Raw genomic sequence first — 18,800 nt, forward strand, 5'->3', positions numbered from 1 at the left:
AGCTGGAGATGGGCACCAGCAACCCTCCCGACCCCATTAGGGACAAGGGTGAACAGAAAATGGATGGATGGATGGATGGTCCAATTTTACAACAAGACATTTGTTGAGTCATTTATAGCAACTTTAAAGAACCAACAGAAACCAAACTGTTAGCTTACGAATCAAAACATCAGCAGTTTTCTCAGTTTTAATTTAAATTTGATAGAAATTGAACAAGAAGCAAAAACACATTAAATCCCAAATAAATACATTGCAGTTTGTGGTTTTAATGTGAAACAAGAGAAAAGTTAAAGGTTTCCAACACATCGTGTGTGTAATTGTGTCTCCGGTCAAAGTGGCGATGGGAAAAAATCCGATGTTCAGCTCTGAAGTGTGAGGGGACCTACGGTGGCCTGGAGGGGTCAAAGGTCGGCAGGAGAACGAGTCCAAAAGCACGTTTACGGGCCGCGTTATTCTTCTGAAGAGCTGCAGGGAGGAGAGGCTTTGTTCCTCAAGAGCCTGCAGATGGCTGTAATCCCCTCCAAAAAGTGCAGCGAGGATCCATCAGGGCCCGGCTGACACCAGGCGGAGCCGGCTGGAGCACCAACCGGGTCCAATCAACGAGCTTCGCTTTGTTTCCCGCCAAGAAAACAGAAAATAACTGCAGAGCAGGAGAGAAACGAGATCCTCTCCACGTCAGGATCTGATTTATTGGACAAGACGGTAAATAAATATATTAACTTTGGAAAAAATATAGAAATAAAATTACGGATAAGGGCGGAAATTTATCATATCATTTATCATGATGCATTTCTTATTCTGATTTATCGTCACAATAAATTCCAGTTAACGACGTTTGAAGCTGGTAAAATGACACGCAGCCACCTAAAAAAGTTATAAATAGCTTCATTAATTGTTACCACAACACAGCCACCAAAGATCGTGATAAGTTCGTACTGCCGACCTCTAAGGTTAGAAAAGAGGAATCCAACATCTCTGCAGATCCCACACATGCTGGACACTCACTGTTTAGACTTTTACTTTCAGGGCGACAATCAGTTTCTTCTCCCAGTCTATCTCTCCGATAAATACAATGAACATATTACTGACTGAGTGGTCAGATACTCTGCTGGGAAACAAAATAAACACATTTGCACTTCAAAAACTTGCCTTTTTTTCTCTTTTTCATTATATCTATAAAATTAAAATTGCTGCTCATACTATTACTTTTATCCTACTGTTAGAAATGTTTCTCACATGTGGTAAACATTTAAAGTACAACTAACCTCCGGTGAAAGCTTAGCTCCGCCCCAAAATGATTTTTTTATTCCAAAGTGGGCGGAGCCAAACATCCCGGAGAGGCGTGGCCAAGCAGGAAGTGGGGCTTCACAAAACATTTTCAAAAAGTGCTGACTTTTTCACATTTCACACTGAAAATGCAAATTTGCAAGAGAAAAATCTGAAATTATTAAACTAATTTCACAAATTTTGTAGTTTTGACTTTTGAAACTCAGAAAATTTCATACAAATTAGTTTTTTCAAGCAGATTTGTGACTTCTCACTCAAATATTTTCAATTTAGCTTTTTTCTAGAAGATTTCTGAGATAAATATCAAACTGTCTGTAATTTCTTTCTAGCAAATTTTTGACTTTTCAAACTCAAATATTTTCTTGTTATTTTCTAGAAAATTTCTCATATTTTTTGGGTGGAAATTTACTCCTTTTTTCTGTCTACGAACTCTGTGGTACCTGAGTGAATGTAAACATCTGACTGAAATGTAACACAAATGTGCAATAAAACTGGAAAGTCTAAAGTCAAGCTGGGCAGTTTTCTACTGAATCGTTAGTTTGTGAAGTGAATTGTGTTTCTGCAGCAGTGGGATGTGAGGCAGAGGCGCTAAGTGGCCAAACCAAAGGAAGCTGCCTGTTGTGCATCAGAAGTGCTGACAGCCCGGCGGCGTGTTTATATCCCCCGCAGCGTGCGGCGGCCCGGCCGCTGCTGCTGCCCGTCTGATGTGTCAGCGGCTCGCCCCGCGCTCTGCGCCCCTTCCAGGGGAACATGTGTGCTGGAATTCTCCCCCAATTAAGACCGGGATTATCCGGGTCCAGTGTGGGAACCGGCCGAGTGTGGGAAACGCAGCGATGGTCCCTCCTTCCCTCACTGCTGTTCATCAAACCGACTCCCCCTCCTCCCTCAGCCTGACTGTAACTCCTCTTCCTCTCTTTCTTCCTCTCACAACAGTTGCCTCTTTCTTTGCACTGCAAAAACACAAAATCTTACCAAGTATTTTTGCTCTAGTTTCCAAAGAATACACTTGAAATAAGACAAAACTAAATTAAGTAGCTTTTGAGCAAGAAATAGAAGTTTGTTTAAAGTCAATAATTCCTTAGTATTCATAAAAAAACTTTTAGTTTATTGGCAAATTATTTAACTTATAACATGAAGTTGTCCTGTTTTAAGTTCTAATAATCTGCCAGTGGAAGAAGTTTATTTAATTATATCAATATTAAGGAATTAATTATTAAAATCAATCTCATATTTTTGGCTGAGAAGTTATTTATAACTTAGTTTTACCTTAATTCAAGTAAGACATTTGCACTAGAGACTGGACTAAAGTACTTGGTAGGATTTTTTTTTTGCAGAATAGGTTTTTTTTATATATATGTTTTTTATCATCCCACAAGGGGTCTTTTTGTGGCTCTAGTGTCCCTTTTTCAATGTAGGCTGACAGGAAAGGGGAAGAAGAGGGGGGAAGACATGCGGTAAACGTCCTCAGGTCCGGGAGTTGAACCCGCGACGGCCGCATCGAGGCCACGTTGCCTCTGAATGTGGGTCGCGATAACCCCTCCGCCACCACGGCACGCTCTTTGCAGAGTGGTTTTAAATTTGTGGCATTATGCAACCCGACCCGCCTCCCCTCCTCTCAGGTTGCCACCCAGAATCTCTGTTTTGGTTCCTGGATGTTTTCTGAAGCCCCCGCCGGTCCCTGAAGGCCTCTTCACTCTGACGGCCGAGACACCAAACTCGGAGGCAGGACACGAGTTTTAATTCCTGCATTATTTAAAAACTTTACAGCTCAATCTGATGTCTCAAGGTCACCTGAATCGTTTCCACTGGGGCGGATTAATCATGATTGATTGATGATTGAAATAATCATCAACTTATTAATGGCTAACTGGAGCATACAGACTTCTCCTTCCTCTAGGTACTGAGGAAGACAAAACCAAGGTCTGAAACTGTGTCTAGCAAAGCTGTCTCCTGCTGCCCATTAATCAGAACTGGTGCAGAACGAGCAGCACCATGAACTGTAGTGGGTCTGGGCTCTGTGCACAACAGGGACGGCTTAGACTGATTAGTGAGGGGACAGAAGTACTGAGTGTGGCCCGGTCCATTACATCTTATGTCTCGCCTGCCAGAACCAAAAGAGGCGTTTTTAGCAGAATCAGGTTTGTTCTTACTGGAGGAAAGTTTCATCAACACACATGTGAAGTAATAAAGACCTTCATAACAAGACTCAAAAAATGGCATTTTATTCTATTCTATTCTATTTACTTAGAGAACAACACAGACAGGACAGCAGTTAAGATAAATAGTTTTACACTGGAAAAATGAAATTGTTTCAAGTATTTTTCTTTAACTTCGCTAAGTAAGTTTCTAATTCTGATATCTTAGTAAACTTAAAGTGAGACAAAACTAAGTAACTTTTCAGCAAAATAATATTTTGCCTTGTTTTAAGTGAATAACTCTTAACTTAATATTGATGAAAAAGTTACAGTTTCACTTTCATATTATTCATGTAAACGTCTTATAAGTGAAACACTCTGGCAGTGGAACTGGGTTGAAGCTCAATATTTGGTGAGCTAACTAGTGAAAAACTTAGCTGGTTATTTAGCTAAACATTTAGTTGGCAAACTAAACCTCTGAATATTTAGTTCTGTCAACAACAAACTTTACTTCATGAGAAAATATTACGATAAACAATAACATTGTTATTCTGAGACCATTTTCAATTAATATGATAGCAATAATGGATTAATAATAGAATAATATTGCAAGTATACCCAAACAAAGATATAAAAAAACTTTAATTTCTAAAGAATATTTAACACTGGATCTGGGAAACATTTTAAATATTCAAAATAAACAAAACAACCGAAACAAGAATAATTAAAATGGATTATAAAGACTCAATAACCAAAATAGCATTTTAGAAAATAAGACTGGGAAAACAGGCAAAAGTGGCAGAAAGTGCAGACTTACTACTTTGTACAAATATTTGCAGCGTTTCTCAAAATGGCGGCTTTTCAACAATATTAAAGGGGAGAATCGACACAATTATTACTGTGCTCGTTTTAATTTATCATGTGATTAATTGATTAATTGCTTGTTGTGGCAGAATATTGTGACAGTAAAAGCCTCCTGGAGTTTCCAGGGGGTTGTGTGTTTCCTGCAGGCTTTGTCTGGACGAGGGGCCCACTGTCTCTAAGAGGCCCTGAAGCTGCCCCAGTTTCTCACAGATTATTCATCATTTCCAGTTTAAATCACTGTTATTGCCTCATTTTTACTGATTATTCGTGTTTGGGTGGAAAAGCTGCTGCATCCAGAGCAGCTCTGTCGTTCTGACGGGAGCCACAATCATTCGGTTACATGACGAAGATGGGCAACAGTTGCTTCCCATTAAAATAACCACATATGACATCACCAACCATGACGGATCGAGCTTTTCCCCACGACTTCAACGATAACATCACTGTAATATCCACATGGTAGAAAATCTCTTTTTATTGTGCTTAGCTGGTGGAGGAATGCAGTTTTGTGGGTTAGGATCCATATTTACATGATAATAGTGACCACCTACTGGATAAATACCAAGAAGTCAACAGTTGAAAAACGCCTCGGGGTTTAAGAGAAGCTGGCAGTTTGCCTTGAAGACCAGCTGTGCAGCGTTTTAGTTTCTAATCATTATTAGTCTGCAGAAGGTAGAGTTTCTTCACGTAGATCTGCAAACATCTCATTTCTTCTTCTTCTGTGGCTGAGCAACAGGAAAACAACCGTACTTTGTTTCTCTTATGACAAATAACTCAAATTATTGCAGTAAGTTAACGGTAGCCTCAAACATCTTAAGTCATAACTCAAACTTAAGACTTTTAAAGACCATTATGAATGGAATTTAAGACCGAAATCTACACAAAACTGTACGATCATCATCCAGCCAACTGCTGATAAAGTTGCACTTATCCATGATTGATACAAAAAAGCTAGTTAGCTAGAAAGAGTATTAGCAGCTAGTAAGCGGCAGCCTCAACCAGCTTAAATCATAAGTCTCAAACTGCAGACTTTTTAAGGCCTTTTTAAGATATTTGTGGATGGAAATTAAGACCTACATCTCCATAGATATGTGCAAACATTGTCCAGCCAACTGATGACAAATTTGCACTTACCCAGGATAAATGCCAAAAAAACTAGCTAGCCTGCTAGCAACAGTATTAGCAGATAGTTAGCCGTAGCCTCAACTGTCTTGTCTCACAGATCTCAAACTTGAGACTTTTTAAGGCCATTATGAATGTAGTTTAAGAGCTACTGTATATCTCCATAGAAATGTAACTTCGTCCAGCCAACAGAGAATAGGTTTACACTTACCCATGATTGATACAAAAAGAAAAAAAGTTAACAAGCTAACTAGGAAGGGTATTAGCAGTAAGTTAGTTAGCAGTAAGTTAGCTTCAGTCATGTTGGGTGACAGAATGCAATAAAGATATCTGAGTGTGACTCAAACATTTGCCTGGGGATAACACATTACAGGCCAACGTACTTTTTTAAAAATGAATTTAAGACAATTTAAGGCCTTAGTTTTAGCTACATGTATTTAAGTCTTTTCCAGCCTTTTTACGGATGGTAGATTTGATCTGCAGACAGCGACAGTTAAACCTGGTTTTGATTTTCCCACAGATCCGCTGGCGTAGAGCCGTGCCCCCCAGAAACACCCAGAGTTCTGGCACAGATACTGTGTTGGCACAAACCCAACCATCCCCCCTCCCCCACCCGTTTCCCAGGGTCCTGGGAGTTTTTACATCACTGACAGAATCCCACTTCCATTCCTCTCCAACCTTCACACCCTGCCCTCAGATTGTTAAATTCTTCCATCATTCCCAACATAAACACCTTCCATGTTTCATTTTGACTGATGAAATAATAAAACTGCTTCCCTTTAACTCACCTTTACGGGGATTTAAAGGGAATTCTTTCCCATTCACATAATTAATACGAACCGTTGTGCAAAAATCCTGGCTGGCATTGAGGGAAAGTATGAATGTATGGGGAACATGTAATGACATTATTCTCACCAGGGCGACCTTCCCTCCCCCCTTATTGTCGCAGCGCTTTCTTCTCCTGAGCTCGTGAAATTGACATAAGCTTCACAAACATTCCTGGCATTTTTTTCTCAAGGCTGGATCTCTTTGGGGCCTTTCATAGAGCGGAGCGTCAGTATGAGCAGCACCACCTACTGACGGCACAGAGACCCGCTGTTTCACCGGGTCGCTCTGATTGATCCGGATTCAAGGGGCAGAAAATACCCTCCCTACATTTTATCTGATTTAGGTCGACAGAAAGATAAAACCTGCCGCAGGAAACCCAACGAGACGCCGTCTCTCTCAGATTATCACAGATTTGTGCTGAAAAAAATGATAAACAATAGAAAACAGATAAAACAGGTGGTTTGTATTTGTATCCAGTCAGTCTGAGGTCTTCTGCAGGTTTTTTACTCATGTTTGGCTCCATCACTGGGACTTTGGGTTAAAGCTGCAGAATGTAACTTTATTAAAAAAAGGTTTTATATATTTGTTCAAACTATCATGTCGTTACAGTTCAATATGAGACGGATAATCAGATAAAGATTGATCTCCTCCACCATTTTCCTCAGCTGCTATAGCCGTCTGAAGAAATTAACGACCAAAAACAACCAATCAGAGCCAGAGGGTGGGGCTTAACGATGTCAATCACTCTCATGTACTCGCTGCTAAATCCGCTAATGGTGGAGAAACAGGTTACAGTTATAGGAAAACCCTAACCCTATGCTAACTCCCGTTAGCACAATAACAGTCTTTTCCAGCGTCGCATCAGATCGTTTTAAAAGCAGAAATTAACCTGCAGTGGACTGAGAGAAGCGGCTTGGCTGTCCGTTGCTGTTAGCTGATGCTGCTTGCACATCATTTACAGGCGTACCAGAAATGCGTGTATGCAAAGGCTCTGGCTCTGCGTTTGTATGTTAGAAATAAATCAATTGATAAATTGTGATTAAAAAATAATAATTACGCATTAAAATCAGCTATTAATTAAGTGAAATTAACAAGTAAAAGTCCCGGTGCTAAAAAAAAAATAAAAATCTTTGACCGAATGAGAGCAGAGTCAAGCTTCTTGTCCAACATCAGTGTCTGACCTCACAAATGAGCGTCTAGAGTTACGGTAACAAACGGCCAAAAAACAAACATTTAGCCTCATTAAAATCTTATTTTGAAGTTGTTGATGCTGCAAATGGATCAACAGCATCATCCACAGTTAGTCATATTGTTGATCACACATCACAGACACACTTGTGGGTGTTTTGAAGTTTTCTACTCGAGGTTATCGTATTTATGTTTCTGATCTAATTTCAGTTCCTTCATTAGAACCATATGAACGACGCAGCAGATCAACCTCAAAGAGGAAGTTCTGTTTAGTCTCTAAAACCTTCTGTCTGTTCAGTCCGGTTCTGAAGTCTGTTTTGATTTAAATGCCATCTGATGTGGCCTGGGCAGAAACGAGACTCCAAAGTGGTTCTTCATTATAAAAATAGAACAAAGACTTCACATCTAGACTCTTAATATCGGGTTTTTATGTTTATTTCTGTGAATTTGATTTTTTTTTGTTGGTTTTTTTAACCAAATTCACAGAAATCCAAAAATCAGGCGCCACTTTGGAGATTTTTTGTGTTTTTCTGCTGCGATCCACAAACTTTCAATGCATTTTGCACTGTGACCGCTGCTGACCCAGAGGAATCCTGCAGACCAAATGCAAGAACAAACAAAACCAGACCAATCCCATTCATCGGGTTCCTCCGTCTCTCAGAGCGGTTTGGGTTTAATGCATCCAAACCACCTCATAGCAAGTATAACGATTCCCTCATTACATCTTGAATTAACTGTGATTAACCAGATTTTCACGACTACATTCAGCATCAACAGACCCGATTACTGCCTTATATATATATAAAAAAAGAAATCTTTTAAAGATCTCAAAACCGACATGTAAAGAAACTCAGTGATGAATGATAAAATCATGAACTGACAGCAGAATGTCCAGCTGCTGTCAGGTTTTATTTCTGTTTCGCTACAGAACAAAAATCCATCTGAACAAATCAACATTACACAATGAAGTGGCCTAGTCAAAGTCTGGGCTGCAGTTCTGTTGGGAAATGCTCTGGTCTGACTAAACAATTTTCACTCTCTAGATCAGGGGTGTTAAAAGTTTGGGGGCCCTCTGGGGCCCCCGGGCTGAGGCAAATTTCTGCACTTGGATTTTTTTGGGTGAAATTTTGATGACAAATTTAAAATAAATAAAAACTGCGCAGGATAAAATTCAGTCCAATAAATGCAACGTTTAAAAAACAAACTCAGATTTTTTTGACACTGTTATTCTTCCATAAAATGTTTCCACCCAGCAGGTATTAGGTCTTTGAACTCATAAACCAGTCTGATGTCACTTCCTGTCTGCATGTGAGCTCCCCTCATCCGTTGGTCTCTGGCGGGTCGTTTGGGTCTCTGAGGGCAGAACCCGACCACAACAGAACCACCAGAGGAATCAGAACTCTGGGCCACAACGCAACAGAACTGGAGCAAACATGCAGCACAACCACACTTCAGGACTGATTGATTATCGACTGGAAAACGGTAAGAAAAACTAAAATCAAGCAAATAAAGCAATTCAATTATTGGTTTTTCATTGGTAGATTGAAAGTTAGCAGCTGGAAATGTAACAAATGTTGCTGTTTTGGTCCCAAACTGAACCAAATTTACCGAACTATCAACTCCCTAACTCAGAGTTTTGTGCGGATCGAAGCCGATCAGAAATCAAACCTTCACAACGTCTCAGTTTCCTGGAGGAGTCAGAGCTGCTGTCGTCTCTCTGTAGATCTGCTCCATGTCACATTTCCCTCGATCCAACGGCTGGCTGTCGTCATGGAAACGCTGACGGTCAGAGTCCAGCACAGGTTAACCTTTTTAAAACATCCACATATTATTATAATTACACTGCAGAAAAGGAAAAGCTCACCTTGTTCTGGTTTCATGTCGTCAGGCTGAGATTTCCATCACTTTTTACTTTGCTCCATATAAACTTACCTCCAGTCTTTCCTATTCACTCTGCACCAACACAAAGATCAGATGAGTGTCAGCGAAACTGCTGCACTTCAAAAACACAAAATCTTATCAAGTATTTTTCCTCTAATTCCAGTGTAAATATCTTAGTACACTTTAAATAAGACAAAACTAATTTACAAATAACGTATCAGCAAGATGTAGCAGCTTGTTTAGAGTTAATAATTCCTTAATATTTCTGAAAAAGTTCTAGTTCCACTGGCACCGTTACCTAGCAACCCCAGCCAAGCCCAACCCGTCGCCTAGCAACCTAATTCTAATTCCACTGACAGATTATTTCACTTATCACAATACACTTTTCCCATGTTATAAGTGGAACTAGAACTTTTTCATCAGTATTAAGGAGTTATTGAATTAAAACATTCTCCTTTTCTTGCTGAAAAGCTACTTGTAAGTTAGTTTGTCTAATTTTAAGTGTACTCAGATATTTACAGTAGAAATTAAACAAAAATTGTTGGGAATATTTAGTTTTTTCAGTGAACTTTCCTATGGCTTAACTTTCCAGCTAAATGACATTTATAAATGAATCTCATGTGACAGGCTAAATAATTCACAGTGTAACTTTACAAACTGGACACACTGGGACGCATATAATCGGGTTGGTGATTTCTTTGACAACAGCGCCCCCGTGTGACTGGAGCTATAACTGCATTCAAACAAAAACATTCAGGAGTTTCTGTTGCAGGTCTGAGCGCCGCCAGTGACAGAAAAACCCAAAACTATTCTGTTTCATCCGGAAACCGTTTATTTAGAAGAACGTATGAAGACGGCTCATGTTCGGTACCGGAAGTGGTGTCCTTCAGTTTTATCAAAAATAGCTGCAACAAACTTCAAAATAAAGTTTTGACACTGCTTCCATCAGATGAGTTAAAACACTTTGTACAAAATACATAAAAACCACAAAAAACATGAAATTTAAGAATGAATCTTAACATTCAGAGACAATCACATCTTTTCATCAACAATATTTGCAAAAGCCTAATTTAAAAACAATCAAAAAAGTATAAAAAAAATAAATTGTAGTCTTGCTGTTCTTCTCTGAAGGTGACGTAAGTTTAGGCTTAATTTGGAAAAAGTTTAATTTTTTTAGGTCGTTTGTTTTTAATTTCAAAACGATGTTCTATGAAATCACTTTTTTTTTAACCCAGTAAATCTGGAAACATTAAACATCCTGACTGCTCCGTTTTGTTTGTATATCACACTTTAGGTGATAATTACCGACTTTTATTTGCTTTTTTGGCTACGATATGAATATAAAACCTGCTGAAGAGTCTGTCTGGGTAGGAGGAGTGGAGCGCGGTCAAACTGTCAGGTCCTCCATCTCCTCCTCCTCAGACCGTCAGGTCCTCCTCCACCTCGTCGTCCTCCCGCAGGACGTGTTTGTGGTCGCCGCTCTCCAGAGGGAAGCCCATCTCCTTCTGCAGCGCGTCCAGGCTGGCCTGGCTGATGTAGTACCTGATGCTCTGAGACGGCAGCAGCTTCTGCAGCTCCTCCAGCTTCTGGTACGCCTGAGGAAGAAAATTAAACGTTTCTACATCGGCTTAACGGAAGAGATTAACTGCCAGAAGGAATTCAGGAGAAGTATCTCTTTAAACGAGATTTAACGAAATTTTAAAACAACTTTAACAACATTTATATTCAATTAAAAACTAGATATATTCTCTTTTAAATAAGAAATGTCTTAACAATAAAACATCTACACCTCTTTCACCTCGTCTAGAGGAAATAGGGTGAGAAGTAGTGTCTTTAAGAAATCACAACATAATCACAAGTGTATTTTTTTCGCCTTTTAACGAGTTTTGCATCTTGTAATAACGAAAAGGTTTTCTGAAAAAAGATTCAAAACTTTCTTAATTTAACTTGTTTTGCTTCTCAACAAATGGGAAAGTTTTCAGGATTTAACAAGAAACTTAATCGCTAAAACGAGATATAAAACTCGTCTTGCTTGAACGAGACATTTTCTGGTTTTTCATCTCGTTAAGCCAGAAAGCCAGACACCTTTTCGCTCTGATGAGATTCTGCTCCTGGATTTTTCTCTGGCAGTAATAATTCAGACAGGAGATCTGGTCTCTGTGGAAACGCTCGTCCTTAATAATCTGTAAATGGTTGCTGAGCGTCACCGTTTGCAGGCGTCCCTGCTGACAGTGATGATCAATCAGGAAGCCGAACGCGTCTCCGATCCGGACGGCGGGGTTCAACTCTGGTTCCTCCAGCAAGGCTTCACACATCCTCACTGCCTCGTCTGGATCCTCCGAGTACAACCTGCAGAGAATCGGCAACATCCTGTCATGAGGAAGACAAGCTAAACTACACACGACTTTATCGCGAGATACCTTCATGCGGCTCCGCTGGTCTGTAAAATAAAATCCTAATAAAATACAATTAATGTTTTGGCTTTAACATGAATGATTTAGTGTAGCCACCACCCTGGGGAAGCTTAGCCCCGCCCCCAGGCATTTTCTGAAGAATCCCACCAAAGTGGGCGGAGCCAAGAGACACAGAGGGGCGTGGCCAAACCTGTGCTGAGCGAGGCTGTGGTCAGGACAGGGCATTAAGAACTGCTACCAAATTAATTAATTTATCGCTGCGTTTCGCAACTTTATAGACCCGCTAACGACTTTTTCAAAAAAATTGATTAGCATCAAATTTAGCAACTGTTATCTGTTACTGGATGTTTCTATGGCGACATGTAAAACTGTTAGCGAGCAGCGAGTGCAGAATGAAAGTAATTTACAGACAAACGTAAAAACGTGCACAAAAACACCAAGATATCCTTAGAAATGCACAAAAAATTGGGGTTTATTTACTCTTTAAATACTTCAACCAGAAACTGTAAGTACAAAAAAATGAAAAGATTTAGATCTAAATACATCATTACAGAAAATCCAGACTATAGTCAGTTATACATAGGGACCAACCGATGAGTTGGACAGACAGTATGTAGCTTTTACTAATTATACTTTTCATTTATTATTCAAACATTTTTGTCTATATTCACATTTGTAGTTGATATTTGTTAAATAAGGCTTATTTTTTATCATTTATTTCCACTTTCTCATGGTTTTACCTGCGTATGTGGACGAACTTCTTGATGAGGACGATCTTGTGCTGCAGGTCGGCTAGCCTCACTTCCTGTTGTCCAGAGGAACCGTCCTTTGCTTTGGACAGACACTTAAACGCCTCCATCAGAGCATCCAGAGCCTTTTCATAGTTCTGGTAATCATCTATCTCCACCTAATTTAATAAGAACAGAAAATAAAAGTCATCAGGTTCAAAGTTTTTATCTAATATCTGTGAACAGAGTCACTGAAATAAAGAATCAGATATATTATTAGCATAGCAACAGTGCCAGAACAAACTATTTATAATAATAATAATAATAATAACTGGAGTTTCTCTACCTGAGCACAAGCTTCGTAGAAGCCGCCCAGCAGGTCCGGCGCCTTTCCTTTAGTGTAAAACTCAATGATTCGCTTCAGGTTCTTTGGGTTTTTGCGCCAGTCCAGGGACTGGAAGTAGTTGGCGGCCATGATGAAAAGCTCCTTCTGACGAGAAACGTTGGCAAAGAAAGCGATTTTATCCGTGTCGCCCGACTTCAGCAGCGCCTTCATGGCCTGAGATAAAATAAGAACAGTCATCATGTGGAGGAGGGATTCATGTCTGACTGGAGGAAAAACAGGAAAACTAATACAATTCGTCACAAGATTCTAAATAACAGCAGGAAAACATTTCAGAAACAGCAATCCATTTAGAATAACCAAGAGAATTGGAATCATCCATCCATTAGATCTGATTATTGTGATATTATTTATATTCCAGGTGAACTGTTGTGAACTGGAACAAACCCAGTACATGAAGCAGATGTGGTCCTACCCTGTGCTTGTTGCCGGCCTGTGTGTACACCTTGGTGGCCAGGTGGTAGCTGCCCTGACTCATGCAGCAGTCGGCGATCTTCTCCAGCAGAGCCTTTCCGGCCTCCTCCGTCAGATCCTTGGAGTCCGTCACCGTCATCCTCTCAGCCAGGTCCTCTGTGATCGTCAGGTTATGGGTCAGGCACAACTCCACCGCCTCAGGATACTGAACATTTACAGAAAAACGTGTCAGGTCATGAACCGGTCAACAGCTGGGAAGGTAAGAACTGTGTGACACGGCTACCTTCTTGGCCGCTGCCAGTAACTCCACCGCCTTTTCATACTGGGAATGTTGGACGAAGAAGTCGGAGCAGCGAGCGAGGAGCGCAGGGTCGGAGTTTTCATTCAGCTCCTCCGCGATGAGCTGCAGCGCAGCAAACTGCTCGGTGGCGAACGCCAACTCCAACGCTTTGGAGACGTAACCGGCCTGGAAAAAACACAAAACTCACATCTGTTTACAGCCAGTGGTGAAAACAAACTGTTGTTGCTGAAATATAAATAAACTTGACTTGATGCAAAAAAACCTAGGCATCTGGCTTTCAAGGGCACATTAGCAGCTAATTAGCAGTAGCCTCAACTGATTTGAGTCACAAAATGCAATGAAGATTAATGCACATGACTCAAATGTTTGACTGACAGAAATGTCAAAATAAACAGGTATTCAGGTGTTATGCACAGCTGAATGGTTGCCATGGAGATTAAAGGATTTCTCAAACATGCGTGAAAGAATCAAGCCAACACTCCAGGTTTGTTTTTGATGAGGGACAAACATTATAACATGATGGAAAGATAAAAAAGTGGATTTTACAGAATACTGCCCCTTTAAGACATTGTACACCCTGCATATGATAAAACACCGCCACCTTGTGGAGACCCGGCCGCTGTACAGACCTTGTGGTAGAGCGCCACGGCCCGGTCCAGGTGTTTGCCCTTCTCCTCGTAGTGGCAGGCGGCCTCCATCATGTCCTCCGGGTTGCTGAGCAGCGCCAGGTTCATCAGCTGGTCATCCAGACTGTTCTCCTGTTCAGACACAGAGCTGAGGAAACCGCACAGAAAAAATCCCTGAAGTCTGGAGAGGATTACTGTACCTTGCAGAGTCGTATGGCGTTATTGTAGGCCTGGGCCCGCGTGTAGAAGTGGACCGCCTGCTTGATGTCCTCGTGACCCTCGTAATGTCTGGCCAGGTGGTACGATGCTGCTCTGTCACCTGTGTTGTTGGCTATCTGAGACGCCTGTGGGCATATGAACAGATTCATATGCAGAGTTCAGTACTAACTAGTTACATTTCCTCAGTTACATTTACTTTAGTACGTTTTTGGAAAAATATACTTTTTTTTAGGAGTATTTGTGCTACATTGTACTTTTTACTTTGACTTGAGTAATTTTATACGGAAGCATTTCCTCTCACATTTCTGGCTGCTCTACCCATGCACAAACCACACAGGCAGGTATCTAATTGCAAATTGGACCCTGTTGAGGGCGGTACAATTCAATTCAATTCAAAAATACTTTAATAATATGTTGCAGCACGTGTCATTAACTCATGGCTAGAGCTTTAGCATTAGCTTCTGCTAGTGTTTTTGCGGAACAAATGTTTATGATTAGTGTTCTAGGATTAGCGCAGCCAAGTTTTTTAGCTAGCGCTGCAAATATAGGCCAAATTTTTCAGATGCCAAAAATGTTGAAGATCTTTGAAATTTTGCATGTGATGTTCAAAGAACTTCAGAGAGACTCTCCTAAAACTGATAAGTAGAAAAGTGTTTCTTCCTAATTAGACTTTGATCAGTGTCTGGAGTAAATATTAGCTGGTTAGCTAGACGTGTTTTAGAGAAGCACCTCTGGGATGTTGCCCAGGTAGCAGTGGACTCGAACCAGAGAGAGGTAATCCTGAGCGCGTTCGTAGAACAGCAGCGCTCTCTCCATGTTGGACTGGCTCTCCAGGTACTGGGCCCACCACTTGTAGATATTCCTGGATTCGCGAGAGGAGGGACGTTTAAACTTTATCCATGTCATGCAGGCAGCTCAAACGTTGTGCTGACGTCAGAGCATGAAAAACTTACTTATCTTTGGCTTTGGTGACGTATACCTCCAGCGACACCGTGTCATCCTGCAGCATTCTGGGAACCTCGACTCGGTGAGTGTCTGATTTCTCATAACTGGAACAGAAACGCTGGTTATTGCTTCTCATTTTCAGAGTAAATCCACCCAAAGCCTCCACCTAAACGCTGCATCTTACTAAGCAAGCGCCAGGTTTTTGTGGCCCATGGACTCCAGGTACTTGGCGTAGTTGTAGTAGGTGGTGCGCAGGTGGATGCGGTCGTGAGCCTCGGCCGTCTCCAGAGCTCGGGGCCATTCGCTGAAGGCCTGATAGAAGGCGTTCAGCAGGTCGTAGCGATGACAGCTCTTGTACAGCTTTTCTGCATCTTCCTGTTACAGGACAGGAAGGAGATAAATGCCTTCAGTCAGGAAAGTCCCGCTTGGGCCTAAGGGGATGTAGCCTCACTGAAAGCTGGACAGAAGGTTCTTTAAAGGGGACCTATGATGAAAAATTCACTTTTTTACACATTTTTGTACTTCCATTTGGGTCTCAATGGATTCTAAAACCACCTGGCCTTTTTTTGGCAATAAGTTCATGTTTTTTGGTGTCTAGAAAACAAGCCGTTTCAAAATCCTCCCTATTGTTGAATCACACTGTGCCATTACCTAGCAACCAAAATGGAGCTCCAGCATGTTTGGTCAGCTGTATGCACTGCCCAGTGGCTGCTGGAAAAGACAAGCGATAGGCTGTTGACTTACCACCCAGAAACCACTTACTGCGTTCTTGTTGGTTGTGCAGGAGGCTCCACGTTTGGTTTTCAAAGATGGAAGTTTTGTATAATTGCCCATCTGTTTGTGTAAATGTTGATCTGGGAGGCGTGGCCAGCAGCAGCTTACTTGGATTTAAAGTGACAAGACCCCCTAAAACAACCTATGCTGTTTTACTGTAGCTCATGCCAAATGGTGATTTGGTGTATAGCGCTTTAGGAGTAGCAAATTTAGCTTATTATGAAAGGAGCTCACAATAGGCAGAACTGAGCAGATTAAAGTTATCTAAGAATAAATTTGTGCAAAAAAATGTTTTGCATAGGCCACAGGCCTATCCTAGTCTGTTCAAGGAGGCACAACCGGTCACCTTTAACAGAAAACAACTGAAACTATCGTTCACAGTAGCTGCCTTTTCATTACAAATGTACACAAAACTTACTTTATTTTCTGCTAAGATAAAAAAAAAGCACTTTCACAATTGCAGTGTTTCCATTAGATAAAAAACACAATTAGAATAAGTTTGTTAATGCAATAACATCATCCTCTTATCACTTCCTGTTGTCTTCTTTGTCATTTCCTCCTGTAGTAAGATCAGGTTGTTGATCATGTGACTAAAAGTGCTTCTATTGCAGTTTTGCAAAATACAACTATTTCGGCACGTTTATTTTTTCAAAATTGGTGTGTTTGCATTAAGCAAATTTATTTTCTTAATTCCAATTTGTGCAATTTTAAGATAAATGTAAATGCAGCTGGTGAGTTCAGAGGCTGAAATGGGGGATAACTTTATTCTAAATTCAACAAAGTAATGAAAAGATGAACCAGAATCTGTTTTGACAGGTTTTTCTTCTACGCGGTTCGTTAATCAGATAATTTTCTCACCAGCATGCCCAGCTGAATGGCCAACATGGCCACCCGGGCTTCGGGTTCGGATTCGGCCTCCGCCTCCTTCACGGCTTTCGCTGCCCTGGCGTTCCCCATGTTCCCCAGGCACATTCGGGCCACGTCCAGCCGGCGGGTTTTCACACACATCCGTGCCATGTTTTCCCACACCGCTTTACTACCGGAAGAAAACACAGAGGGATGAGAAACTGTGGCTCATTCTGATGCAGTTTATTATTCAGCAGTGAAAACTGCTGCTGTGCGTACATCCGATGGCTTCCTGTTTGTTCAAAGAAATACAATGATGGTGCATGTTAGAGTTATTCTGCTGTTTGTTTCAGCTTACTGGCAATGAGGCCTGACTCAAACATGGCTGGTTCTTCCCAGTAACAGGGTAAAATCTACACTTAATTCAGCTTTTAGAAAACAGATTTTCTTTCTTTGATCGTTTATTTAGATTTAGCCACGCTACATCAACAAACATTCGCTTCACTTTACTGGAATTTCTCTTAGGAAAAGTGTGTTTTGGTTGCATTCACACCCTAAACAACCCTGTTAAAGTCCACTTAAACCCAACTCTGGTCCGCTTTAATCCAACACTGATAGGTATTTTGTTTACCTAAATACAACGAAAGAATCACAGACAACATTTATGAGTTTTCAACCAAGCTTCTGCAGAAGGACAAAACATAGCAAACCACTTCTCCAAGGTGTTTACCAAGCGTTCTGACTCCCTGCAGCAGAGCCTGTCTTTTTATTAAGCAGGAGAAAGAAGGGAGTTGAGAGTGAAATGTGGGAGAGTGATAAATCAAAGAATGGCTTTTCTGAAACAAGGAAGAACACAGAAACTAACACACAGGCCCTTTAAGGAGGATCCCTAGATTAGAAAGCAGCTGCAGCTTCAAGGTTTAGGGAAAAAGCAAAGTTTTGTCTTTCACACGGTTTAACAAATTCCTCCTCTCTGGGGTGTGAAAACTAAACCTATGAATGAAAAGCAAACTGGTAACTACTTATGTAAGAATGATAACAAAACATATTTATTCTAACAAACTCCAGTCCACTTTGAAAGTCCGATTTGGTTGGAGAGGTGTGAATGTGTAATAGACCAAAATAGCGAACTCTTGTTTGCCTACAATCCTCGGTCTGGGTTTGGCCGAAGTGAACTCCGGTTCGGTTTGGATGGATATGTGAACGCCAAAGGGAGTGGAGACCGCTCCAAAAGCAGGAAGTGGACTGCAGAGCAGGGCATTCTGGGTAGATACAGCCCAAATAAATGTGCTAGCCTAGCGCTAGCCAGAGAAATGACTTGTGGTTTTTAGCCAAAGACTACAGAGAAATCCCCTATATGCTAAAACCTAAATTGTTTCCATTTTGTGAGGAAGGAAGTTGCTCTCAGAATCTTCTTCAGAGGCCTTCATGTCATTTCCTTCAGTGGCTCCTAAGTTTTCTGCAGCCTCCCACCATGATGCTGCCACCACCATGTTTCACTGTGAAAATGGTTCATTCAAGGTCATGTGCAACGTTTTCCTCTGCACATTGTTTACTGACTCATATATGTCTTTACACTGGACTTCTGCTGTTTTTCTTGCATTTTACTGGGAATTATTTGTGCACACCACACTTTTCAGATTTTGTTTATCTATTCTTTACATTTTTGTTTGACCTTTTGTCCTAATTTTTGCATGCAGTACGTTACATACTTCCAGGTGAAACTGCAGGAATTTTCAGTGAACACTTTGAACTGTTTTCCCTTTTTTCGCCTCTCTGACGTAAACCGATCCTCCGTCTCTTTTAACCTCGGCTTCGTCTCCAG

At 40.9% G+C, this 18,800-nt stretch overlaps 1 protein-coding gene across 2 annotated transcripts in view; it reads right to left on the reverse strand.

The window, feature by feature from the left end:
• Positions 1 to 10,114: 10,114 nt before the first annotated feature.
• The window catches only part of ift140 (intraflagellar transport 140 homolog (Chlamydomonas)), a 37,879-nt gene continuing 29,193 nt past the window's right edge, over positions 10,115 to 18,800 (reverse strand). For both annotated transcript variants that reach the window (XM_027999777.1, XM_027999786.1), the window contains exons 19-30: positions 16,988 to 17,165; positions 15,540 to 15,730; positions 15,364 to 15,459; positions 15,140 to 15,272; positions 14,392 to 14,535; positions 14,195 to 14,323; positions 13,548 to 13,730; positions 13,266 to 13,469; positions 12,794 to 13,006; positions 12,460 to 12,626; positions 11,513 to 11,654; positions 10,115 to 10,900 (exon numbers count right to left, since the gene is read on the reverse strand). In XM_027999777.1, coding sequence (XP_027855578.1) covers positions 10,724 to 10,900; positions 11,513 to 11,654; positions 12,460 to 12,626; positions 12,794 to 13,006; positions 13,266 to 13,469; positions 13,548 to 13,730; positions 14,195 to 14,323; positions 14,392 to 14,535; positions 15,140 to 15,272; positions 15,364 to 15,459; positions 15,540 to 15,730; positions 16,988 to 17,165 — 1,957 coding nt within the window. In that variant the 3' untranslated portion in view covers positions 10,115 to 10,723. The remainder of the gene's footprint in view (positions 10,901 to 11,512; positions 11,655 to 12,459; positions 12,627 to 12,793; positions 13,007 to 13,265; positions 13,470 to 13,547; positions 13,731 to 14,194; positions 14,324 to 14,391; positions 14,536 to 15,139; positions 15,273 to 15,363; positions 15,460 to 15,539; positions 15,731 to 16,987; positions 17,166 to 18,800) is intronic.

Source organism: Xiphophorus couchianus, chromosome 2 (genome assembly GCF_001444195.1).
Source record: "Xiphophorus couchianus chromosome 2, X_couchianus-1.0, whole genome shotgun sequence".
In the NCBI taxonomy this organism is placed as follows: Eukaryota; Metazoa; Chordata; class Actinopteri; order Cyprinodontiformes; family Poeciliidae; genus Xiphophorus; species Xiphophorus couchianus.